Source organism: Antechinus flavipes, chromosome 4 (genome assembly GCF_016432865.1).
Source record: "Antechinus flavipes isolate AdamAnt ecotype Samford, QLD, Australia chromosome 4, AdamAnt_v2, whole genome shotgun sequence".
Taxonomy (NCBI): domain Eukaryota; kingdom Metazoa; phylum Chordata; class Mammalia; order Dasyuromorphia; family Dasyuridae; genus Antechinus; species Antechinus flavipes.
Window position 1 is genome coordinate 318,763,581 of NC_067401.1, and position 27,751 is coordinate 318,791,331.

The window sequence follows — 27,751 nt, forward strand, 5'->3', positions numbered from 1 at the left end:
CAGCAACTCTCTATTTGAATTTAAGTTCTTTGAAGGAGGGGGAGGGAGGAGAGAGACAGAGAGACAGAAACAGGAAGAAACAGAGAGAGAGAGAGAGAGAGAGAGAGAGAGAGAGAGAGAGAGAGAGAGAGAGAGAGAGAGAGAGAGAGAGAACAAGAACTTAGGACTTAACACAGTGCCTAGCACATAGTAAATATTTATTAAATGTTTGGGGATTGTCTTATTAATTTTGAATTTGTCACAGAATCTAAATTTCTTCAACTAACAAATCAATGTGTATTTTTAAAGGAGTTGTTGTATGCCAAGGGATGAAAAAAGAAAAAGTGATGACAATCTTTATTCTTAAAGAGTTTACATTCTATGGGGGAGACCTCATGTAAGTGAATAAAAAAGCAAATATACAAAATACATATCAAATTAAAATGAGGTAATTTTAGGGAAGAGACACTAATTACTCTGTGTATATCATGAGATGATCTCATAAAGGATGAGATGTTTGAAATGATTTTTGACAGATATGAGGGATTCAGTTTTATCCCAGTTGGGAAGGAGTACATAGCAAATTTTGGGGGACAGTCTGTATAAATGCACAGAGATAGGAGGTGTGAGCAGAGCTTTTATGAGGCTTAAATGAGATAATGGATGTAAAATACATTTCAAATCTTAAACCATTACATAAATGCCAAGTATTATTAGTATCATTTGCCTCTGTTCCCCAAACCTTCAGTCTAGAGATATTTTCAATCCCTGAGATCTTTTACTTTATTCCAGTTGAGATCAAGCACAGTTTATAAAGCAATATAAATGAACACAGGGGTGTGTTGCTAAATGTAAATGTAAATGTAAATGTAAGTGGCAAAGTGAATTACTAATCAAAAAGATAAATAAAGCCCTGATTTATACTGCCCTCATTTTAGTAGTTTAAATGCTCACATAGAAAATTTAACAATTAGTTCTTTTTAAGCAAGTCAGTTAGACTTTTGCATTTGCCTGGGTATGAGGAACAGCAAGAAGGTTAATGTGTAATAAGGTTGTAAGATGCTCTTATAGAGGAGTTTGTATTTATTTTTAGAGTTAATAGCGAGTCAAGGAAGTTTATTGAGCAAAGGAGTAACATAGTCAGATTTGAGGCAAAAAAGACTAATATGTATAAAAATATAGCTGTCACTGTGATATAAAGCTCAAGGACATTAAGTTAGTAATTTAATTCCTAAAACTGGATTGAACTAAATGACCTAAACCTCTCACCTTTAATCTACAATCTGACCTATGAACTTTAAAGCATTATTTAAATGGACATTTTCATGTATGTTCTCCATGCCTGGAATGCGCTCACTTTTCATATTTAACTCCTGGTTTCCCCAGCTACCTTCAAATCTGGGCTAAAAAAACATTGTTTGCAAGAAAGCTTTTCTCTATCTTTAATAATTTCCTTCTGTTAGTTATTTCCAATTTATCCTGTAAGTAGTTTACACAAGGACTGCCCTATTTTCTGTGTATCCTAAGTGCCTCTAGGCATGTAATGGATGTTTATTGACTGATTATTGAAATGGTCTAAGGATCATAGAATCTTCGAATTAAGAAATCAAAGCTCATTTAGTTCATGTTCCCGATTTTGTAAGTAAGGAAAGTAGATATTGAGAAATTACATGATTTGGCCAAGTTCACATAGGCAACTAGAGTCGAGATTTGAACCCATTTGCTCTAACTACAAACCTAGGATTTTTGACACAGCACCAAAGCTTCCAAGACATTTTTAATAATTATTTTTTAAATTAATACACAAATTTAAGTCAACAAACTCATTAAAAGATGAATGACTATTTTATGAAAGGCACAGTGGAAGACACCTGGATAAGAAGACAAAAAATAGAATCTGAAACGGGTTTAGAGCGCAAAGAATTTCCTACTATGCACATAGCATCTGTCTTAATCCGCCCCTCTTGACCCCTCCCCCTTTCAATTACTGCCGAGGAAGCTCCTTTGTATAGATAAATCTTCATGCAGTTTAATATTAAGTGTTTTCTAGAAATACAAAAAGAAAAAGGAAATTGGTCCCACTTTCAAGGAATTTATAATACAAGCTACTGAGCAAAGCTAGGAATTATTTTATTTTATTTTGTTGATGTATTTGCTTTTTTACCTTTCACCCTTCTTTCTTTAGAGCTCTTTCCTGGGCCATCTAATGTTATCTAAGTCCAGGAAAAAAGATTATTTTCTTCCACAGTTCTGCTAAAATCTCATCTAGCCCTTATTTAAAAAAAAAACAAAAACAAAAACTAGAGAGAGAATCCACTACTGCACAAATGATCAAGGACAGCTTTTAATTGTTAAGAATGAATAGTTCCTAACAATTAGGAATTGTTTGTTCCTTGCCTTTCACTTTTCAATAGTCATTTATAGTTTTTTTCAGTAACAAGTACACTGCTTAAAAGCAATTGATGGGATTAACTAATTTACTAAAGTAAGATATCGATCTTTAAACTGTACCTGGAGGAGTTTGTGATTTATTTGTTTATTTTTTAAGGTTTCTTAACCTTAGAGCAGGAAACACAAACAAAAAGGGACCAATTCCTTTCTGCTTGACCCCAGTGGGCAGAACAAAGAGTGTATAGTGAAAGTTGCATAATGGCAAATACAGTTTTGACTGGTGAGAAGTTTGTAACAATTAAAGCTTTCCCTAAGAGGACACCTGGTGAGTTACACCTCCACTCCAATTTCCTTAACCAAGGCTGGAAGATTACTTATTGGGCATATGGGGAAAAGAATCCTTTTTTAAGAACATGAGTGATATCAAAAAGCCTTTGGAAACCTAGCAGACTGAAGTTTTGTAAATGGATTTCTAATGGCAGAATATCAAGTAGAGGTGAGGGATGGAAAGGCATTGGGAGAAGGATAGAAGGGATATTTCTTCTTAGCTACTCTCCTGCTTTTAGCTTTTCCATATAGAGGGATTTGTTTTATCACAGAGAAAGTCTTTTAACTATCAGTTGCTTCTGTGGTTTGGGTAGCATGGTATCTAGCATTTTTCTCCATTGGTGATGGACACCAGAGCATACATTTTAGTTTTAAACATATAAAGACAGGATTTACACGATTGGAATGAAGAAACATAAAAGAATTCCCCTTTTCCTTGCGTTACCCCTCCCATCATGGGAGGTCCACAAGCGTTATAGATTACATATGTTTTTGGACTTTTTCAATGTATTGATGAGTTGGTTTGATCTTTTTTTTCCTCTCAAAAAAAAAAAAAAAAAGATCCTATTCGTTATAGGGTTTGACTGTCTGCGGTGTGGAGGGATACTTAGAATAAATACAATGATTAAAAAAAAAAGACATCAATAAAAGTTCATTTTGTAAAAAGACAGGATACAATCTACATTGTTTCTTTCCAGTTTTATTTGCAGAAATGAAATCTGTGCAAACAGAACAATAAATAAAGAATGTAAATTGTTGATGGAAGTCTTTTGTTTCAAGTTAAGGGAGATCAGAAAGCTTTATTTTTCCTAGCACATCTTCCTAGCTCAATCTCTCCTAAAACATCTTTTTCTCTGACCTTATAATTAAGTCTCCTCATACAAAACAACAGAAGCTTAGGGCACTCTTAGGGGCTATTTCCTGTAAAGCCTGAGTATAAATTGCAGTAATAATGACTTGATGGTCTTGGTAACAACTATACACATCCTCATCCTGGGGAAGAGCTTGTTAAAAAAACACATATATACATATATACAAACAGAGAATAGGTGAGGCATTGTGGGGTAGGGTGGGGTGGGCTCCCTGAAGTGGGGACAAGTATGTCAAAAGACCTGGTTCCCAATTAGGAGGAGAGTTAAGAGACACAAAAATTATCTAGTCTCACTTTCTCTTTTTCTTAGGAAACTGAGGCCTGGAGAGTATGGAGAATTTGTTCAAGGTCATCTAGGCCTTTAGGAAATCACTTAATCTCTTTCTAAACATTCAATTTTCTCAACTGGAAAACAAGACAAAGATTACAAAACATAATATTAATTTAAAAGAAGTCACTTAATCCTCATTTGATTTTTTTTTCTCTTCAAGACTAAACAACACAAATCTCTTTTTGATTTCAATGCTACTGTCAGTCAATAAATAGTCATTAAATACCTACTCCAGATAAGGTTAAAAAAAAAATTTCAAGTTCTTTTGGTAAGGAATTGAGTCAGGACAAGGATTAAAATCCCAGATTACTTGTGTGATTTTAGGAAAGTCCTCTAACCAATTTGAGTTTTAGTTGTAAAAAGGAGAAATACACGGAATAAATACATGGCCTCTGAGATACCGTCCAACTCTGGACTCATGGTATTATTCCTATAGTAAGTTTAGAAGAATGGCAATAACTTGACACAGACTACATTGTTGATAAAAACTGATGCCCATATACGTAAAATAATTATTAATATATACAACAGGAAAATTAGAATATAGAGATAGAATATATAGAATATATACTTCATGGAAGTAGCCTCTACTTCTTTATTTCTCTCCAAACTGCTCCTGGTTACAGATGTCTTTCTCTGCTTCTTTTTGGTGTGTATTTCCCTCCCTCCTCTCCCCACCCCCCTTCCTAATTAGGATTAGAATGTAAACTCAAGGAGGGCAAGGAGTATCTTACTTTTTGCTTCTATTTGTATTCCCAACCTATAACACTTGACTTGGCAATACATAAGGACTTAATAAATGCTTGTTCATATGAAGTAATCTCTACTGCACTTCCTTTCCCCAAAAACAAATCTCTAATTTCCAAGAATACAAAATATTCAACAACATTCATATTATACATATTTTGCTCTTTATATAAAATTTGTTTGCAGGTTGTCTCCTCCATTAGACTATAAACCCCTTGAGGGCAGGACTGGCTTTTGCCTCTTTTATCATCCTCAGTGCTTAATACAATGCCTGGTACATAATAGGCACTAAATAAATGTTTAAGAGAATTATTAAAATGAAGGATATAAGAAAAATAGCCTTTTTCATAAATTATTTAGCCTTAGGGATTACTTTTTTAAAGTGTAATTTAGTTTAAAATAATAATAAACTTTATTTAATATACACATATTAATATTTTCTGAATTCTATTTGAAAATGAATTTATTAATTTAACCTTATAGTAAAAAGAAATTGATGCAAAATGCATAAAATATAGACTACTTAGTCTGTAATCCTTTCTAGTTCTTATGATTATATATTTTCATGTGTGTAATATTTTCTTAAAGCCAAACATAAATATTGATTGTTTTCTGCTTAGTTTCTTGAACAGTTCAATAATAAGAATCTAGGACAAATGAATTAATGAACGGAATTATAGATTTTCTTTAAAATAAAAGTGCTTATACACACACACACAATAATCTATATTTTCTCTGGGGTAATACCAATGACAATATAATTAAAAAATAACATATATAGGCAAATCAATTGCCCATCATTCTCAGGGCCTCAGTATCCTCATCTACCAAAATATCATGTGATTAGTCTAGAGAATCACTTAATTCTAGTACACTTTAAGCTCTAAAAGTTCATGATTCCAAACATTCCTCTGAGGATCCCAATCTGAAGGAGATTTATGTGCATTGGTGAGGTTAGTGTCTCACTTCTTTAGTGGAAGAGGACTCAATACAAAATACTTGAATCACTTAAGATAACCACACACCCATCATTATTTTTCAAATTCTTTTTTTTCCCCCAAGACTAAATTTATCTTATCAAGATTCTGCCCTAATAGGAGAGTGAAAAAGGTGAAAACACAGAGAGGAAAGCCTAAAATGAGGAGGAAAATGTTGTAAAGTGAGGGAGAAAGAGTTTTGGGATAAAGCAAATCTAAAACTGTATAACAGGCACATCTATAGGTGAGATTTTTAATCCATGCATTATTTCAGGTTGATCTTTTAGGAACCAATTAGGCTTGAAGGGCTTTTATACTGTCAATAGAACAAAACTTCAGATGCCTATTCTATCCATCTGCAAAAATGCTGACATCTATTTTATCTAGAGAGTGGTCAAAGCCACTCCTTAGAAAATAAACAAGAGAATAAATGAAGTTTGTTTTTTTATCCTTTGGCTTCTTCCTTTTCTACAATCTTCCCTTCCCTTCTTCCTTAGCAGTTAGTCATCATGTATTATAAAATGCTTATTTTGTGTTGGAGATATAAAGGGAAAAGATATTCCCCTTTTTCAATGACTACATTGTCTAAGTGGAAGGATAGACAAAATGGAGAGGAGGAGGAAGGAAAGAGAGAGACAGAGAGAGAAGAGGAAAGAAAGAGAAGGGGAAGAAGGGGAGAGGAAAGAAGAGGAGCGGGAGGGAGGGAGAGAGAAAAGTTGATCACATTTGGAAAGTGAGTGATAACAGATGGAAAATCTGAAAACTCTATTTGTACCCACAGGATGCCAAAAAGCTTAAAGGAAAAGGCTTCAAGATGATAAATGACAGATCCTTTATGGAGTATTTATGGGGAAATATGGAGAAGAATTTTCATCATGGAGAGGGATAGATGAGATGAAACTACATGCTTTGAAGTATTAACTTATTATGGTTTAAATAAAGGTAGTACTCTGGCCAACAGGTGTGTACCCTCTAAAGACAAATGTATATATTTAATGACATTATACATGTGGAAAGCGACAATGGCAGTATTCACTAGCTATGAAAAATGGATGTGCTAGAAGATACTGTTCTTTCCATAATCCATAAACATAAAGAATACCCTGTAGCTTATATGATACACTGAACTATATATCCTGTGCATGTTACACCTGCTTATGTAACAAAGAAGCAGCTTTCTCTGCAATAAAAATTGGAATATAATAGTTTCACTTAAAATTTTTTCAATAGTTAATTCCTATTTTAGGCCCCAATTTCCCCTAACACAGAATAAGACTGTTTAATGACAGAAATTGATTTCTCTTGCCAGTTTTTTATAACACAAAAAATATCTTTTCCTGTACTTCATATAAAATTTGTATCTAGCTATCTCATGTTTTTATGGGATTGGACTAACATTTCTAATTTGCTCTATTATTGTCCCACTGATAACATTAGTTCTGGGAGTTTAATAGCTTAAAGTTCAAGTTTCCCTATTCTAGCTAAAACTAATAACCCCAATAGGAAGCTTGTACTTACCCCCCAAAACGAAAAAAAAAATAAGATTTATATAATAGGGTATGTTTCCCCAAAGTTGTCTTTGAAAAACTATGTAGTATTTTTTTTTTTTTTTACAAAGGTTTTTTTTTTTCTTTTTCTTTTCTTTTTCACTGGGGGAAGGTAGATTAAAAGGAGAGAAAAATGCTCATAAATTGAAAAAAAATTAGTGTAAACAGAAAAATTATATAGGAAATTAATATAAATTATCTATACTACAAACTCTGATTCAGTCTGTCCACTTGAGATAATGTGAACACTACAATTCCATTCTCCTCTCTTGCTCAGAACAGATTGGGAAATTATCAGGTTCCATTTTTTTTTCCTTAAGGATGTGGTATTTTCTAAAGACATCGTTCTACTATATTATGATAGTAGCAACATTTGGATAGATAGAGAATCAACTCATTAGAAGGATTATAGTAAGACACTCATTTTTAAGGGCCTAAAAAGGGAGAAAAATAGGTATTTCTTCCAGCCCATTAAGATGATTACTAAGCCTGCTGTTCAAAGAAATACTGGTAATTCTCAAATGAGAAGGGAATTATTACCAATGAAATCTTTTTATTTTTTTTTTTTCCTGGCAGCTTTGAGTGCTAGTGCTGCAGTGGTTATCTCTGACTTTAAAAAACAAAACAAAACAAAAATCTAGAGCTTGGAAGAAAAGGGATAAAAAATATGAATGGGAAGGCAGGGTTGGGTTACAACCTGCCCCAATGTAAGGAACATGCTCATTGAGGAGATCATTAAAGTTGTGAAATATGACCCATATGATTGAAAACAAGTCAATCCCTGTCTTTGATCCTCAGTTTCCTCATCTGTAAATAGGGAACTAGATGATCTTTCAACTCTTTTAACTGTAAATCTAGAATCTTATGACTCCATTGTGAAACAAGCAGGTGTTGCTTTTTGTTCTCCAGTTTTTACCTTGTATATATACTTTATGCATTTTTCCAGATTTTTCAGAGAACAGCCAAGTCATTCTTCATTCTGTTTTATTTTTCATTTGACCCTTTGTGACAATATCTGGAGTTTTCCTGGTAAAGACATTGGAATGGTTTGCCATTTCCTCCTCCAGCAAACAGGGTTAAATGATTTGTCCAGGTCACATGTCTGAGGTTAGATCTGAGCTTGGAGAGATGAATTTTACTGATCCAGGCCTGCCCCAAATATAAAGCTTCTCCTCATTGGGGAATCCCAGACTTCTGAGTGACAGAATGGGTGGGGAAATAACCACTATACTAAAGAGAAAGTGGCTAAACTCTATTCATTCACTAGGTACTAGACCATTTTATAAAAGAAAACAGTGGAATCTTTTCTGGAGACAGTAAAGAAAAGGGTAAAAGATTGGCTTGTACCAGATTCCAACTAATTCAGAAAAATAAACAAAGTCAGAGGAATTGACTTAGCTAAGAAGAACTTTTTCAATCCTAGGAATTTATTATTTCTGTGCAATTGGGGAAAAGGGGAAGAGGCATAGGGAAAAATACTGATAAAGCACCCACTAGGCACTTTACAAATATTATCTCATTTGATCCTTCAAATAAGCCTATCAGATAGATGCTATTATACCCATTTTATAGTTGTGGAAATATAGGTTATGACCACTCCAGGATCACACAGCTGGTAAATATCTGAGATCAAATTCAAATTCAGATCTTCTTGACTCCAGATAGAAAGCTTAAATTATTGCACAACTTAGTTTCCCTTAACTGAAAGGAAATTACAGAACTTCTTCTCAAACTCTTTCTGTTTACTGGTTGATAGTAATGAAGAAACTATATTCTATTGTGTATACAAATAAAACTATCTGAAAAAAACCTCCTCTTAAAAGATTCTAGAGTAGTTTGGTTTGTAGGAAAATACCAGTATAGCTTTATTTTTTTAATTCAAATAGTAGTCACAAAACTTTTGACCTTTCTGGCCAGGCTGAGGCATCTAAAATGATGAAAGGGCAATTTCAGAGGAATGTTTATTTCTAGATCTTGCAACTATGAAGTTTTTTCAATGATTTATTTTAGCCTAGATAGTCTTAACTGAAATTTAACACAAACTCCTGTTACTTCATGTCCCTTTCAAACATTATCTGCTCATAATAGCTAGATCTCAATTATTATGAAATTGCCATTGAGGTCTAGCTAATAATTAGAAAAAACAATTTTCAAGTCATGGATGAATGATATTTAAGTTACCATGAATGGAAAAATATTAATGAAGACCTTGTTTTATGTGCACAAATTATCCAGTTATATTGCATTATTCTACAATTCTGTCTATGAAAAAATATAAGAATATATGCATATATTTTCTAGTAGGTAGCTACATATAAGATAACTATATGTGTTGCATATGTAGTATATAGTCTTGTATAGTCAGTATATTTATATATTACTTTAAATTTATGTTTATTCATTCATGATAAATAATCATAAAGTTGAATGATCAGAACATTGGACTGGGAGTCAAGATTTATTTTCTGTCTCTTCTGCTCCCCAGATGTGGGAGTAAAGAAGTCCCTTACTTTCTCTAGAGCTCATTTTCTTATCCGTAAGATAAGAGGACTGAATTACACAATCTTCAAGGTTCTAAAGAACAAAAAGAAATCTTAAATAAAGTGCTTTGCAAACCTTAAAGTATTATATAAAGTTCATTACTATTAAACAGTACTTTCCACATGCCATTTGTTAATCTGCATATTTTTTTTCCTGCTGGAAGAATAATTTTATTGCAATATAATTACTAAAGTATATTTAAACCATAACTGAGACCTGGGAAAGACTTTAATTTAGAAAGACCAATGACACCCACTATATCCTGGGCCATCTCCAGTGGTCTTGATCTTTATTTTATCACTGACCTTGATGGAGAAGAGAGTGAAGCTGATGGTTTTATCCATGGTGTGCTCATTGAATTGCCAGTTGTCTTGACCTTTGTCTTGCCATTGGACTTCCAATGTTTGTGGGAGAGAGAATGAGTCTGATGACTTGGTCCAATTCACTGGCAAGTCAAGACATCATCCCATGATGTCATTGGTCCTCTTTGAAAACAAAGAATTGAGCAACTTCATTGAATAAAGCTTAATGTTTCTTATTCTTATTTTGTAAAGCATTTAATTTGAACATATCTTTTTTATGAAAAAAAAAAGTTGTTGCTTTTTATAAATAGTCCTTGATGAAATAATTTTCTAACTGACTTAGTGATCTTTAATAACAAAAAGATATCTTATTCTCTGTGACCAAAATATCCAGATTCTCTTGTAATTTGGGAATCTATCTGCCTGGAGCTGTGGTCTTGCCACAAAAGTAGTTCTTTGTAATATTCTACTTAAGAAAATAATACTTTTAAACACACACACATACACACACACACACACACACATACACACACACACACATGCACTTACATCCATCAAGTACTTTCAGTGTTTAGAATTGGTATGAAAACTTACAAACTAATTTTCCCCCCTAAGCATTGTAGAGACCTAGAACTGAATGTAACCCTGCCACATGATTTTATCTGTTACCCACTTTTCCCCACTTTAGACTGAACTGTTAGGCAGATAATCTCCTAATTGTTGCCTTTTAAAAAAACTTTTTTTTAAACCTTCTAGATAAAGAATTCAAGTTACATGAACTTTAAAATAATAACAGTGACAATGCCACTAAATGATTTAAAAAAAATAGAAGATAGAGTTAAATAAAGAAGATAATATGGGTGTCATGAAGGACCAATTAAAATAAGTGAGCCCATAACATCTCCATAGTATTATAGTACCCAATAAATGCTTGTTGATAAATATAAAGTTTCAAACTTTTTTTTACATGCTTTGCTTTCGACCCAATAAAAATATTTTTGTCATGAATATGAAGGATTAGATGAATAGGAAGGAAAAATAAAAAAAAAAAAACAAACTTCTCCCTAATTATTGATTTGAAAATCTTGAAAGCAGTACTATTCAGAGGAAGAAATGCTGATCTTGAAGTGATATTGCTTGTGTTTAAATTCCTGTTACTATTGTAAGACAGGCCTGAGGTCAATTTCCTGATCTTTGGGGCTTAATACAATAAAGAAAAGAACCACAAGAGTAAGATCTGATGTTTAACAAAAATAAATTTACTTAGCAATAGCAACTGAAGGGCTCCTTGAAGACCATAATGTTGATTCAGAAAAATTGAACTAATTAAGACTATGTGATGGTTTTTGTAGGGCTTAAAGAAAAGAACCAGCCTGCTTTATCTTAAAAGGTGAAGGACTCTGGTAGGTACTCTTCCTCCTATAATCATTTATTAATTTCATAAACTTGGTAAATCACAAATTCCCTTAGCCCTGTTTGTCTCAGCTTTCAAAATAAAGAGTAGATAAACTGTACAATTCTCTCTAGCTTAAGTTCTGTCAAACTCTTAAAGAATAAAGATTGTATGTCCTGAGATGTTGTTCTTGGCAACTGAAAAACTGAAACTTTCAACATATTTAACTGAAGAAAAGTATATTTGGATTTAATTTTAATGATCACTATCACAAAATTATTACTCCTGGTAAATGCTGATTATTAGTTGCAATTAAAATCCACCAGAACTTTGATATGCCTCATTACTCTGGCATATGAATGGATAAAAATGGGAGAGAAAGTAGTTAAAATGAGATAATTAACTTCCTGAGCTTGTAAAACTACATTCCATCTGTTTTTAGTATATTAGCAAAGGAGAAAATGTCCAGAAACACTATAATATTTACCATGAAACTTCTGAGGAAAGAGAGATACAAAGAGAATGATTGGAACAGAAATGAATCTGTTAAATTGTGTGGGGGAAGGGATGCAAAGATTTTTTTAAAAAACCTTTAAAAAGTTTTTCTGATATATGAAAAAAGGCAACTATGAATTTTAAGTGAATGTGAAATTTAGCTTATGGCAAACACAAGATTAACAGTTCAAGTCAGTTTTATTGAATTTGGGTTTTAACAGAAACTCTAGAGTATTAAAAAAACAAAGGGAGGATAATCTCAGTAGTTGGGAACCTCCACTGAGGCCCCCACCAACCCAAAAAAGACATTCAAAGCCTGCCTACCCTTCTCTCCTAAAACTATAAAATTACAGCTTTCCAATTTCAGCTATAGACAGCTAAATTTGGAAAGAAAACAAAGAGAAATGCGGATTGCCTTTAAATTTTATTTTAAGTTTTGTAGAACATTGTTTTTGTTTTGTTCTCTTGCTTTTTGGTGGTGAAGTCTCAGATATTTGCATTCCAGCTAAGGACAAAAACATCAAAACATTAGTAGTGGCAGTTACAGCAGAGTACAAAGAAAGCTCGACAAGGAGTCTTGGTTTATGACCCACAAAAATGACCAAAACACTCATGAAGGATGCTGTTGATCCTTTAAAGACTATGTTACCTCTGCAAAATTTCCTCTCTACCTTGATCATTCTCTATCCTAGATTGGCATTTTAGAATATTTGTGCTTCTAGTTGAATTCTATTAACTGAAGTTTATGAACTCGTGGTGGCAAGCTCCGTTTTGATCCTGGGAGCCATCATTGGAGATTGGATAGAGAAGAATGTAAGATTTAAAGTGGCCCAGACTTATTTAATTGTATAGAATGTTTCAGCCATTATACCAATTATGGTTATTTAACATAAAGCTAATCTTCTGACCTCCTGACACTGAATGGGCTCTTACTTCCTATTATATCTGGGTTATTATATCATATGTATTGCAAATTTGACCAGCACTGTAAGGGATCACAATTCAGAAATTAAACTGTTGTTGTTGCAGGGGATACAGAAGCAAATTAGCAGAAATGAATATTATAATGTGAAGAATTGACCATTTAACTAATATTTTGGCTTCCATGGCTATTGGTCAGATAATGATATTAAGTTCTTCAATGATTAGCTATGGGTTCATCTCTGAATGGAATTTGTTCTCCATGTGAATTCAGTATTTCTTATTCTGGAAAGTTTACCAGAAATCCCAGTTCTGGCTTTGAAAGCTTCTCCAAAATCAGATGAAAAAACTGAAACAATTGAATTTACACAAAAAAATATTGAGTCAAAAGCCCAGGAGGGATACCATCTGATAAGTAAAAAAGATCCTAAGTATGAGTTTGAGAATGAAAAAGAGCCTGGCTGTTTTCCCACACAGCTTTCCATACCTTCCATGAGGGATGACTTTTATACTCAGCCAACCAATGTTTCTTGCTGACATGGCTCTTTTTTTCCTTTATATGATTGTCCTGTGCTTTGATCACATCACTAGTGACTATGCTTACCTTCAGGGTCTGAGTGGCTCAGTGCTCAGTCTTTGTATGGCCGCCTCAGCCATCACTGGTATTAGTGAAAACCACAAGATTATAAGAAAAGCATGGCTTGATTTAAACAGGTTTCATCTCTGTAATAACCAGATGGTCTGTTTGACCCTCTCATGGTCTCTGTTTTCATGCATTCTTCCTTTGAAGACATCTATACTAGATTAACTCAAAGTAAGAAATCATCCCCAGTAGTACCTAAAGAAGGACTTGAAGCTTTTTTTGTAACTGGAATGTACAATTTCCTAATTGAGTCTTATCCTACTAAAGGGTACACAGAGATGAGTCCAAAGCCTGTCAAGTTGTTGTTTGCAGGGGTAATTGCTATTGGACTTAGTTTTGGGGTCTTCGATTTGACTGACATAGTTACCGCAAGAAAATATAATTGAGTAGGAATAAAGTATTATATGTATTCACAGATCTTTATGAACTATCTTCTAGTCATTTCATCATGGTCATCTTGACTCCCAATCCTGAAGCTTTTGGTTTGTTTATGTTGATTTGAGTCTCTTTTGTGGTGGTAATGATGTATTTCTGTTATATGTTCAGAAAACTCTTGAAAATCAGCTTTTTATCTATTGTCCTGATACAAAAACAATTTTCAGTGAAGCAGAAAGTATGTTTCTCTTGTGTAAAATAGTTAATTGTTGTTATTCCTGTTAGTTTAGAATATTCTTAAATGGTCAGCATGTTTCTTTTGAGCTTATGAATTATGTCTTAAGTAGCAAGTTTCAATGAAACTAAAAATATATAAATATGAGCAATGGAGTCCCCTTCATATCTAGGGATTAAATGACTAGGAAAAATGTTCCACCAACTTACATATGGGGAATATTTTGGTTGATATTGCTCTTTTGTCCTAATGGTTAGAATAGAAAAATGATGTTTATGCTTTAATATGATTGTGCTGTGATACATGTCATTTCTTATCCATATATATCAGTTTATCCAGGTTTAAGTATAATAGTGGATCAAATCTAGCTCTCAGACAAACACTAATGTCAAAATAGTTACATTTGTTCAACTTTGGCAAATACAACAGACTCTAAGTGAGCACATTTGCTTTTGTTAATAGGGGAGTTTTGAACTGATGTTTTGCCTCAAGTAAGAACAACTCTCAAGATTTGAACTTGGATCCGCTCATAATCTATACAGTCATATGAAATTATATATATTTTTCTCTACAAATCTTGCTTAGGAATGGTGGCATTTAAAAAAATTTTATATTCCCAAATTATTCATCACCATTCTCTCTAATTGCACAGATATTTTAGGACAAAAGATTAACTTCATGCATCAATTAAAAAAAATAGCCTCAATAATACTCATAGATTAGTAATAGTCATATACTCAACTTTATTTTACCTTTTGATCTCTATAATATGTGTGCTATAAAATGTGAAGGGAATAACATATACATTTGCAAGATTAGAATGACTCTACTCAAATTAGATATATTGCTGAGCTTCTGGGATACTACTGGTACTCTGTCTTCCTAGCCTATAGCCCGTAGTTTACTGTCAAGAAGCCTAGGGACTGTGTCCAGTTAAAACATGATTTACTATATCCAAGTATTCTGTCCTATCTTCCCCAATAAGAGTAGTAAAGGCATAGAAATAAGAAACTGATAAACTACATGCTCAACTCCTTAGATTTTCAAGGACTTGTTATTAAAGAATGACACTGTCTTTTATGAATTCTGGGGGTGACAAGTTGAATTATTATGATTTGGGAATTATGTAATGATGCTTAACTTTTCTCTGAACTCTTCAAAGCTTATTCTCCTAAAATGTGGGTCCACATGAGTAATAAAAAAATATGTTTAAAATGATTGTATATGTATAACCTATGTCAGATTGCTTGCTATCTTGGACTGGGAGGAAGGCAGGGAAGGAGGGAAAAATATTTGGTATTCAAATGTTACAAAAATGAATATTAAAAACTATCTTTATGTATATTGGAAGATATAATACTACTAGGAAAAAGACAGAAAAAAAATATCGGGTACATGGCAGACTTTTTCTGGCTTTATACTTTTTTGCAATCATGAGTTCTAATGTTGAGTAGTTACTTTCCCCAAAAAACATGCCTATCATTTTCTATCCCATCAAACAGTTCCTCCTTGACTATGAGATAGATCAGTACTTCTTATTCTCTCCCTTAACTTTTGAATAATGAAATCACAATTTCATCTTCATGGAAATTTTCAGACCTTCACTATTTTGCCATCACTTAGGAACCTCTCCTCTTTTGCCATGAAATATTGATTTTATTTGTCTAAATCATATCTAAATCCTGATTGAGGTCCTCTACCCAGGTCATTCTCTCTCTTTTGTCCTCTTCTCTTTGTCTTCCCTACTTTTGCTATCATACTTTGGGACTTCAATACATATGTTGATATCTTCTCAAAAACCCTGACTTTACTTTTCATTAATTTTTTCAGCTCTGATGGCCTCTCATTTTATCTCATTTCAACTTAGCCACACAGAGATGTGCATATTCTTGATCTTGCCATTACCCATTAGTGATGGGTATTATGATACATGGCTCTCAAATTCTCATGTCTGTCCATAACCTCCTTTCTTTTCTTCTCTCTCTACTACATCCCTCTTAATATCTATTAATTTATCACAATCCTCCATCCTCAGGTTGTATTTCCAACTTATCAGTCCTGGCCTAATCTTTTTTTCTCCCTTTGTAGACTTAGCCCCATGTTAATCAGTTCAACTACACTCTCTTCTTTATTCTTGAATCTTTTGCTCCCTTGTCTTATCACCACTCATGCACTGCCAAATTCCAATCTTAGGTTCCTTCTACCATCTATACCTACTCTACTTCTTATATGCAATTGGAGGAGATTATCTAGTCAGACTTCACTATGAATTCAACTTATTGATTTCAACATCATTTCTCATAACAATTCTTTTATTCTTCCATGACTGTCATATTCTGTACAAAGATTGTTCTAAATCTCTTCTTTTTGGGCCTTTTATACTCCCTTATCCCTTTTTTCTCAGCAAACCACCTTATATCCCCCTACATTTTTTGTAAATTTTAAGTTCTGATATGTTTGAGATTAGTGCTCAATTATAAGTATGTTTTGTTTCTTTTGCAAATAATATACTTATATTGTTACATATGCTAGATAAGTAAAATTTATATTACATAACTTGCAATAACTTGCAAGTTTTCTTTTATCTATAGTAATATAGTAGTCAGAATTTTGTAGCTCACTCTTTGAGAAGGACTGCACCAGAGAAATTCACTATTTCCTGAGGAGGCTATTTCATTTTTGGACAGGTGTATTTGAGAGGAAGTTACTTCTTTAACTGAATATAAATCTGTTTCCAGATAACTGATTATATAATATCTTTCATGTCAATTCTGTCCTCTGGAATTATACAGATTAAATGTAAAATATCTCCACTCCTTTAATAAGTATGGTAGACATCAGCTGCCTGCAAGGTATGATTCAAAAGTCACTGGAAATCCTTTTTTCCTCTACCCAGCCCTCTCTTCTGCTCTCCAAAGATATTATCCTATAGATCTGCCTCCATTCTAACATTAAAGATTTATTCTCTTGGGTTAAGAGTTACTCCTGGTAAGGTAGCACTTTAAAAGCCATTACCAATTTAACACATTAAAAATCTTCTTAGAAATTAGGGGGTAGAGCCTGAAGGAAGGGGATTTAGAAAAGGCAAGTCATCACAGAGGAGAGTGTAGAATCTGTAGATTCCACTGAAGAAAGGCAGATCTATTTCTACACTGGAGGTTTCTGGGTTTCTCTGAAGCAACCTGAGAAGTCTAACACACAAAATACCAGCTACTGATGTGAAGGGAGAAGGAATTAAGAGCAGGGAAAGTTGGAAGGGGTTAGGGGAGGTGATAGAACTTTCAAGACAAACTTCTACCTCATAGCTTTGAACATCAAGAGCTTAGTTATTACAAAGAAATAATGCTGGGGAAAGAGAGTGCTGATTGGGCCATATTTTTTTCCACTTGAAATTGGAAATGAAAAGAGAGTTAGGGAAATAAAGAATTAACAAAAACCTTTATGTCAAGGGAAAGAAGTGATAGTTTGAATACAGAAGATGGCCTTATTAAATGACAACAATATCTTGAACTATATTATAATATTTGTCAGGATTAATATGTTACAAGACATGAATTAAGCCTTTGGTATGATTCACCTAGTGAGAGGGTGAAAGAATGCTCCTCTTTTTCTCCTTGCATATTAATGTATTCTACTTTCCCTCCTCCCTCTTTCTTTCTTTTTTCCTCTCTCTCATTTTCTCCCTCCCTCCTTCTCTTCCTTTACTTTTCTCCTTCCCTCCCTCTTCCTTTCTTCTTTCCTCTTTCTCATTTTCTCCCTCCCTCCCTCTCTCTCTCTCTCTTCCTTTACTTTTCTCCCTCCCTCTCTTCCCTCTCTTCCCTTTCTCCATTCCCTCCCTCCTTTCCTTCCTTCTTCTTTCATTCCCTCCCTCCCTTCCCTTTCCCTCCCTTTCCTTTCCCTTCCCTTTCATCTATTTTTTGCAAGTGTGTCATTGAAATCACATCTTTGGCTTCTCACATGGGTCTATCTGAAACAACCTCTGCATGAAGAAATAAAAATATTTCTATGATGGTCTTAGCACATCATTAGAGCAGCAATGAATAGGACTACACATAGATGTGTTGAGTGAAAATTTTAGTAACAGATTCTGTTGAGGTTTATAGTAGTTCTAATCTAAAGTTGCCTCAAAGGGGCTAGGTTTCTTTGGTTTGGTTTGGTTTTACATAGGCTTTTTACTACTGTGATAAGAACACACTCTGTGAGAGGCAAGAATTCAAAACATAGAATCATTTCACTATTTAGGGTGATAGGTTAGCTTTTTGTCCTTTCTGAAGCTTAGCCTTTGCCACCATGGGTGGTGTAAAGTTATATTGGCCTCTGTGATACCCTACTGTGTTTCAAATAAGGTGGTAAACAGTATTTGCTCTGAGCAATATAGCTATTCCACTTGAAAATGCTTTTTTTTTTTTTTTTTTTTTTTGGTGATTCTAGGAATTCAGGCTGAAAATAATTCAGAATCTGAGAATGAAAGTTTAAAAACTTTTAAGAGTTCAATTCTAGCATGAACACATGGATAGAAAATTTTCCAGGTAGAAAGTTTCCATGTAAAAAGGAGAGTGTTTAGCCATTTTGTTCTAAATTGGATTTTGGTAACACAATGACTTTTTCTCCTAAATATAAAAATTGCCATGCATTTTAAGAAGAAAAAGGAAGATAATAAGTCTTATTTCAGTGCCTTGAGAAAAGTAGGTGCTTAACAAAATCAAATTAGAGAATGGTTAAAAAGATTGTGATGTTTGATTGCAATTGAATATTTCTGGGCTCTAAGAAATGATAAGAAGATTTCAAAGAAGTTTGGAGTAACCAGGGAGATGAATATTTGGAGTGCAAGAGGAGAGCATTCCAAGTACGGAAGAAAGCCAGAAAAAGTTCCTGGAACTGAAAAAATTGAGGGTCTTCTTTGTGATCTGCTAGGAAGCCAGTAGTAGGGAGTAAAAAAGAGCTAAGGTTTTAGTGGTGGTAGCGGTGATTGTTCTCTTCTTCCTCCTTCTCTTTCTCCTCTTTCTTTTTCTCCTCTTCCTCTTCCTTCTCCTCTTCTTCCTTCTCTTTCTCCTCCTCCTTTCTTCTATTCATTTTCCTCCTCCTACTTCATATAGTTGGTTTTGTTTTTGTTTTTTTCTTCACTGCTGCAAAAGATGGAAGGTGACTAGGATTCATAATATAGAACCATCTCACCTATTTAGTGTGATAGGTTGGCTCTGTTCTACCTTTATCCTCAAAAAAAAAAAAAAACAAAAAAAAAAAACCAAAAACCTGAGACAGTGGAGGAATGGGGAACGATGGGAAGTTTGAGGAAAGATGACAAGGTTCGGAAAAGCAAATGTGGGGAAATAACACATATATTGATAAGGAAGGTGTCTTGTCAATATCTCCATCTTTTACCTTACACTACCTTACACAGAAATCTGGAAGATTCTAAAGTGAGAGTAAATCATGGTATGGGCTCAAATCCTGCTTCTACTAATTGTTACCTACATGACGTTGAGCATGTCAGTTAACCTCTAAGGACTGTTTCCTCAGTTGAAAAAGATATTTGGACTAGATCTTCTAGGAGATTCTTCCAGCTTGAAATCTATCCAACTACAAAAGAATTATTATCAGCATTGAAAGGGAGGATTCATGTGAAAGGGCAAACTGCAAGCTGAAATGTTATTTTCTAGTCTAGCAGTACTTGAAATAAATACCCAAATACAACCTAATTGATTTACATAGCAAACTGACTATTTATTGCTTAACTTAGTCAAACCTCTTTGAGAAAAGTGCCCTATCTGGCAGTAAGAGGGTGGGGAAACTCATCCTACATTGAAATGACAATTTATCTGTCTGTTAAGAATCAAGGTAATATCACTTCTAGAAAAACAAAGGTAGGTAAAATAACAATAGTTGAGGTTTTAAAGATAAAACTAAGATACTGGAGGAGTGCATAGAGATACCAAAAGATACAGAGATGTAGCAAATAGAACAAAGCAAGGGTAGAAACTTCCAGGCCAACCTCTAGAATGTATAAAAGATGGACATTGGTTACCTCAGCAAAGCCATTAACCATCTTTGTTCCCTATCAGTTCAATTAAACAAATTGGGAAGTAAATACTGAGTAGTTATAGCTTTCTCTCAACTCCCTCCTCTCCTTCTCTCTCCCATTTCCACACAAGTGCCAGAGCTTAGAGGAGAAAGAAAACATTCACTGATATCTCACCTCTTATGCCAACTGAAGGTTCTAGCCCCCTTAATGTCACCAGATCTGAGTTGCTCTAAAATCTCATTATATTTCAACCCAGTTCAACCTTCTTAGGTTTCTTGTCTGAACTAGCTGTATTCAGTCATTGTTCCCATCCTAACAAAGAGATGAGTCTCTTCAATCCATGGGTCTATAATGATTTATCTCCAAATAATAGCCTTATTTAACCGCTTCAAATAACTGCATAGAAGATTAAATGAGCAAAATGTACTTTGCAGACTGTGGAGGGAGGTACACCTGGAAATATTCCACTCACCTGAACACATTATACAAAGAAAATGGTGGCATAATTTTATTCTAATTATTTCTTGAGAATGTGAAAAGAATTAAAATAATGGAGTGCACCCAATGACAAAAAGACTGTCTTCATAAAGAAGGCCCTTTTCAGGACAGTAATTTGCATGTTACAAAAAGACAACAGCAAAGTCATTTTAGCAAAAGTTGGCACTTAACAAAAGAAGGAGAAATTGAATGGTTTGGGGAAAAATGTTAGTATGGGAAAAATGATAAGAGAAAAGATAGTCTACCATATTTAGAGTATGGGCTGAATTGTCTAAATTTATGAAATTCCATTCTAGTTTTGAGAGAAAGGTCAGTCTGTTCTTCAGGGAAATTAATTTTTTAAAAACTAGTTATGACTGTCATTATATGTCTTATAATTAATATCTGAAACTCATATGTTTATAGCTATTTTTGCAGTCACTGGTTCATTAGAATATATAATTTGTATTAACCATCAAAATATTGACTAGCTAAAATTATTATTATGTCCCACAATTAAAAAGTTACAAACCAGTAAATATAAAAATGAAACTCCAGAATCAATAATTTATTTATTTATTGCAGTGAGGGGAGAATAGTATGGGGAAATTCTGTTTGTCCTGGAGTCAGAAGAAAAAAAAGCCTGGATCTAAATTCTACTTTGATATTTCCTAGCTATGAGACATTGAACAAATCATTTCATGTCATTTTCCCTGAGTTTCCTCTTCTATAAAATGAAGAGGTTAGATTCTATGACTAAAATGGGACTTTTCACCTCTAAATTTGTAGTCCTGTGAGCCTAAATTTAGAAACAGGACTTTAACTGAGGTCTTTTACCTTGAAGTTCTACCTTTTCTTTCTATCACTTAAACATTTACTATCACCATATTCTCAATATTATTCCCATGTTGAATTTCAGGTTTTTCCTTTTAATTCATAATTTCTTTGGTACCAGGAATGTTCTAGTATCATTGTGGAGTGGACAATGACAGGACAACACAAACAAAATTTTAAGGGCCAAATAACTTTTATTAGGGCCCACATGATAAAACTCTAAGATACATCTTCCTTTTCAAACACCATTTACCCTACCCTATATGCTTAGAATCATGGGGAAATTTTTTTTTCTTAAACTTCACTTTATGGAGTTATTTTATAATTTTCTCCCTACCATCCCTACTGAGAGAGAAAGAGAGAGAGACAGAGAGAGACAGAGAGAGAAAGAGAGAGAAAAAGAGAGAAATAGTGAGAGAGAGAGAGAGAGAAAGAGAGAGAGAGAGAGAGAGAGAGAGAGAGAGAGAGAGAGAGAGAGAGTGAAAGAGAGAGAGAGAATATAGGAAAAGCTTAATACATCTTTGCTAAATTGAACAAAAGGGTTGTGAGTCCTAATAATAGTACTATCCTTGATTTTATTCTTATTCTTATTCTAATGAACCAGTGACTGCAAACATTCTATAACTATATCAGTTTACTTTGCTAGGTTCCAAATTTCTTTAAGCCAGCCACCAGAGATATATGTATTTTTGTTCTTTTTCATTGCTAGAAACTATTAATACTATTCTCTGAGTGTTGCCTCATTCTTCTGAGTCATGAAATTATCATACTCTTCATGAATTAAATCTGAGGATGACCCAAAGGATAATGGAGAAATGTATGTAGTATGAGCATACTTAACCAAAAACTCTATCTTACTAATGATGCATTCTAACGACACATTTTACAGCTAGGTCCCAATTCATCATTTGAATTTTGACCCAGCTATGTGCCAGTTATGCCTAGTTTTTAATTGTTTCTATAAGGAAGGAGCCTTGAAACTTTCAATTGAGAGAAATAGATCACCAAGCCTGGGACCAGAAAGATCTGAGTTCAAATGTGATCTCAGACATAATACTAGTTGTGTGATCCTGGACAGGTTACTCAAGTCTGTCTCAATTTCCTCATCTATAAAATAAGCAGAGAAGAAAATGCTAAACCATTCTAGTATCTTTGCCAAGGAAATCTTAAATGGGGTCACAAAAAGTTAGACATAACTGAAAAATAACAACAGCAACAATTCCATTATATCTTGCTCAGAGAATATGAGCTAAATTTAATTCTACAGAAAGGAACATATTTCTGATCTGCAGAAAGCAGGAATTCCATGAGAATACTACTTGCATCTTTTATTTTTGATTGGCTGGATAATGCTTGATGCTTGAATATGTTATTAGAATAGCCCTTACTAGGGGTTATGGAAAAATAGGCCCACAATTATACTGTAGTTGAAGTTGTGAATTGGTCCAACCATTTTGGAAAGCAATTTTAAAATATGGTAAGAAGATTAAAATCTGCATATGTTTTGATTCAAGAATTCCCACTGTTGGAAAAGTTTGATTTCAAAGAAATCAAACACACATATATTAAAATATTTATATATGTGTTTAGATGTTAAGTTGTTTATAAGAAGCTCAATGAGCAAAATATAAGTCACTCTCCTTTGTCATTTCAGTTTGAGTGGAAATGGATCATAGCTACCAGCTGATTAACAATTATTTTAATACATTCATGAGATGATTGAGAAGTAGCTAAATAAGTTATAGCATATGGATATATTAAAAAACTACCATGCTAAGACAAGTGATGAATATGATGACCTAAATATGACCTGAATATGAAGCACTAAAGACTTACATGAACTACTGCAAAGTGAAATAAGCAGAACCAGGAAAACAATATATTCAACAGCAATATAAATGGAAAGAGCAACAACAAAAACACCAAATATTTATCATAATAATGAGCAAGCCTGGCCCTGAAAAAAAAATTAGGTTTATAGGCATAGAACATCGCAAAAACTCTTAGACTTGGTTAATGACGCCTTTAGTTTTGCTGAATTGCTTCCTCCCCACCCCATCTGTTGTTGTCGTTTTGTTTGTTTGTTTGTTTTTTAACAAAGGATAGTTCTCTTGTAGGAGGTAGTTAGCTGGTATAGTGGATAGTACTGGGCCTCCAGTCAGAAAGATGAGTCTGAGTTCATTCTGGCCTTACATACTCCTAAGGAAGTCACACAGCCTTGTTCATCTCAGTTTTTTCGTGTGTAAAAAAGATCTGGAGAAGGAAATGGCAAAATGCTCCAGTATCTTTGCCAAGAAAATCACAAATGGGGCATGAAGAGTTGGTCACAACTGAAAATGACTGGATAACAACTGTTGGTAGGAGTAGGGCAAAGGGATATGGTGATAATGAAGATGACATTAAAAATGTTTAAGTAAAAGAAATTCCATATGGGAAGTGAGTGGAGAATAGTTTTTCCAAGATATTTTAAAAGGATATTCACCTACTTTTCTGGTATATTTTTGTCATTGAGGGGCAAGTGTATGTAACTATTTATATCTACCTGATAAATAAGATTGCTTTTTAAAAATTAAATATAATTAAAAGTATAAACTGTTAGAAAAACCAAGTCCATGTGTCATAACACATAGTAATGTTCTCCTAAGTTCATTGTGACTGAGGAATTCTTTTAATTTCTTTTTCTTCTGGTTCCTGATCAGATTCAGTAGGGGCTAATGTAAAGGAATAATTTGATAATAATAAAATTATATCTTGGGATCATAAGAATTTCAACTATTGAAAATTTTTACAGTAGTGTCAAGAAAATTGTTTTTCTGGAATAGACTAATCATTAGTGCTTTAGACAGTTTTTAGTGCAAAAGAAAAATATGCCTAAAATTAAATTTTCTCTTTTACTACAATTTAATTATTTTATTTTTGGGGCAAATGACTACTTCCACCAAACAAAGCAGCACTTAGATGTCTAGAAATTATGAAGCTGTCATTTTAGAAACATGATGGCAAATGTTATCAATCATGTGTAAGGAATAGACTAAGCTCAGTGTGATATTTGATAATTTCCAAATCATAGAATCTTAGATTTAGATCTTATCTATTTCAAACAATATTAGAACATAAATTCCCTCTACAATATACCAAACAAATGGTCATCCAGCCTTTGCTTAAAGATTCATGCCCTCCCACTTTACTTTGGATAGCATTTTTCATTAAGCCCCAAACTGCCTCTTTGCACTTTCTCCCACCTGCTTCTCATTCTGCTTTCCTTTGGCTCCCATTTTTGTGTTTAGATGTTAACTTGTTTATAAGAAGTTCAATTAGCAAAATATGATTAGAGTCATTCTCCTTTGTCATTTCAGTTTGAATGGAAATAGGTTACATCTACAGCTGATTAACAATTATTTTAAAACATTCATGAGATGTGTCACTAGAGAGCTGAAAGCGCACATTAAATAGATTGCCTTTTGCTTACACAAAATGACATGCAATTTCTAGTCTTCCTGCACAGGGCCACTGCCTGTCTATAGTTGTTTAGCCACTAGTATTTCAAGTAGGTTGGTCATGACAAAGCAGAACCATGTCTATCCTGGACCACGCATTCCATTTGAATCTCAGGTCCATTTTCTTTTCATATTACCTCCGTTCAATTATTTCGAGATGAAATAATGCTTTGGGAAAAATATATTCCCTACCTTAGAGTGTTGACTCTGTTTCTAATATGGATGTGAATTACCACTATCAGATTTCCATTTCTTAGAAAATAACCATAAACACATTTTAAATATTTGTGGACCTAATGTTGTTGACTTATTTGATGAATAGTCTGTGTACCTAAGAAGGCAAGAGACCTGAACACAAACAATGAGAGGATAGGAATGATTTCTTCTCTGAGTGTATAGTCTAGGAAACCACCTTCTTCTGTTTTCATTTTTCTTATTGTCTGATGGATCAATAGGATTTCAAGTGAGAGATTTTCTAAAAACTATGCTCTGAAATTTAGGTTAGGTATTTTGTAATATTGTGGTAAGAAATATAGATTAGAGAATCACTGTACATTATGAGACGATTAATCTCATCTACTATAATACCGACTTTACCAACACACACGAACATCTTGGACCAATGCCCAAAGTATGATTTTGCTTCAGTTGTCTTAAATTTTCAGTCAGCCTGGATTTAGAAAAGGATATAATCTTCTTACATAATACTATTTAAGATGACAATCACAAGCACCTGCTTTGGCTCTCCCTCCCTCCCTGCCCCCAACATTCATGGGATTGCTGATAGAATATATCCCTGGGTGTACACAGGCCCAGAAGGTGATTTTCCATTAGTACCTGAGTCATCGTTATTCCAGAAAGTTCTTGGGTCAGGCTTATTCAGGATGTCGGCTTTAATACCCGGCTCTTTCATCTATAAAACACAAGGAAGAACAACACAATGTGATACTGACTGTGATGTTTCAGATGCCTGGATTTCTGAGATGCCCACACTAAATCAAATTCAACAGTCCTACATTTACAAAAGTTTATATGAGAGTCCAGTGCTGATTATTACTGCCTCCTATAGCTCTTGAAATCTCTGGAGGATAGAGACCTCTTGAGAATTATTCTTAGGCAGTCTATCCTTTAAGACAATCCCTGATCTCTCCAGCAGTGGTCTCTTCCAAAAGTACCAGCTGGTGTACTTCTTCCTATTCCTGGAGGGAAAACTAGGTGTCCAAAATAGGAGACCAACCATTTTCTTCTTGATCCCTCTCCTCTCTAAGTTTTTGTAAGGCTTGCTACTCTATACTGGTTCTTGTCTTTTCTTTTCTTTTTTTTTACTTAGGCAATTGGGGTTAAGTGACTTGCCCAGGACTTGCCCAGGATCACATAACTAGAAAGTGTTAAGTGTCTGAGATCATATTTGAACTCAGGTCCTCCTGAATTCAGGGCTGGTGCACTATCCACTGCTCTATGTAGCTGCCCCTCAAAACTGGTTCTAAACCTATCTATCTGACCACTCCTTAGTTTTCTTTGCAATCATTCAAATTATGCTAAAGGTGATTCTCCTCAAGAGTTCTGCCCTTGGTCCTTTTCTCCCTTGTTCTCCCTTTGTAGATGATTTCACTTAGAATTATTAATCATTAAATCAGATGGATGTAGTTATCATCTCTATCCTCAGACCTTCTTATCCAGCCTTCCCTTCTCTCCTAATCTCCTACTGCCTGTTAGACATCTGAAACTGGATATCCCCAAAATATCTTAAAACTCAACATGCTAAAACTAAAATAATTATTTTTCCTCTCAAACTCTCCTCATTTCTGAACTTTTTTATTATTTTCTAGGACAGCACTATTCTACTATTCCCTAAGACTCAAAATCTAGGTGGCATCTTTGACTCATTCTCACCTTTCATTTCCAATCTATTGCCAAGATCTATCTATTTTATCCCCCTAATATCTCTCATATATAATGTCTTTTTCTCCTCTACCACTGCCATCATGCTGGCACCCTCTTAGTATTTTAACAAGTTTATTCCTACTCCAAACCATCCTCTATTTAATTGTCAAACAAATCTTCCTAAAGTGGAGATTTGACCATGTTGCTTCCTGCCCTGCCATCATTAATATTAATAAACTCTCCTGCCTCTTGGATCAAAAATAAAATTTCCTGTTTAACATTCAAAGCTTGTCACAAATTGGCCTCCTACCTTTTTAGTCTTCCTGCACATTACTGTCACATACTCTGTGGGCCAGTGACATTGGCTTCTTTATTCCTTGAACAAGAGGCTTCCTCTCCTGACATCAAGCATTTTCAATATAATCATTTCCCAGGCCTGGAATTATCTCCCTCCTCATCTCTGCTTCCTGACTTCCTTAATTTTCATTCCCAATTCAACCTTCTACAAGAATACTTTCCTGATCTCCCTTAATACTTAAGTACTCCCCCCCTTGTTGATTATTTTATCCTTTATACATTTTATCTGTGCACAGTTATTTCCATTGTCTCTTATTAGACAGTGAGCTCTTTGAGATCAAAGATTTTTTTTTTTTTTGTCTTTGTATTCCTAATGCTTCGTATACTTTCTGGAACACAATAAGTGCTTATTGACTCACTGCTAGCTTCCATGACTTTTAGAAAAGGAGATCAAAAGAGCATATATTTGGAAGTGAATGAAAACTTATTAGAGGTCATCCTGGTCTGACTCCTCTATTCCCCATTTTTACAAATGAAGAAATTGAGGTCCAGAGAGATGTAACTAGCCAGAAGCAATATAGGTTATTAGTTACCTAGCTGAATTTGAATCCAGGTTATTGAGCTCCAAATTCAACAATCTTTGCATTATACCATATTGGAATACT

General features: G+C 34.0%; 1 protein-coding gene, 1 long non-coding RNA gene and 1 pseudogene across 2 annotated transcripts in view; 2 read left to right on the forward strand and 1 right to left on the reverse strand.

The window, feature by feature from the left end:
• Positions 1 to 27,751, reverse strand: part of SGK1 (serum/glucocorticoid regulated kinase 1) — a 155,233-nt gene that overhangs the window by 24,057 nt on the left and 103,425 nt on the right. Inside the window, exon 3 of the mRNA XM_051997793.1 lies at positions 25,743 to 25,818. Within this exon, the coding sequence (XP_051853753.1) occupies positions 25,743 to 25,818 (76 nt within the window). The remainder of the gene's footprint in view (positions 1 to 25,742; positions 25,819 to 27,751) is intronic.
• The window catches only part of LOC127562235 (uncharacterized), a 171,661-nt gene that overhangs the window by 14,272 nt on the left and 129,638 nt on the right, over positions 1 to 27,751 (forward strand). The gene's annotated exons all lie outside the window — the stretch shown is intronic.
• LOC127562234 (solute carrier family 40 member 1-like) lies at positions 11,977 to 17,801 on the forward strand (annotated as a pseudogene).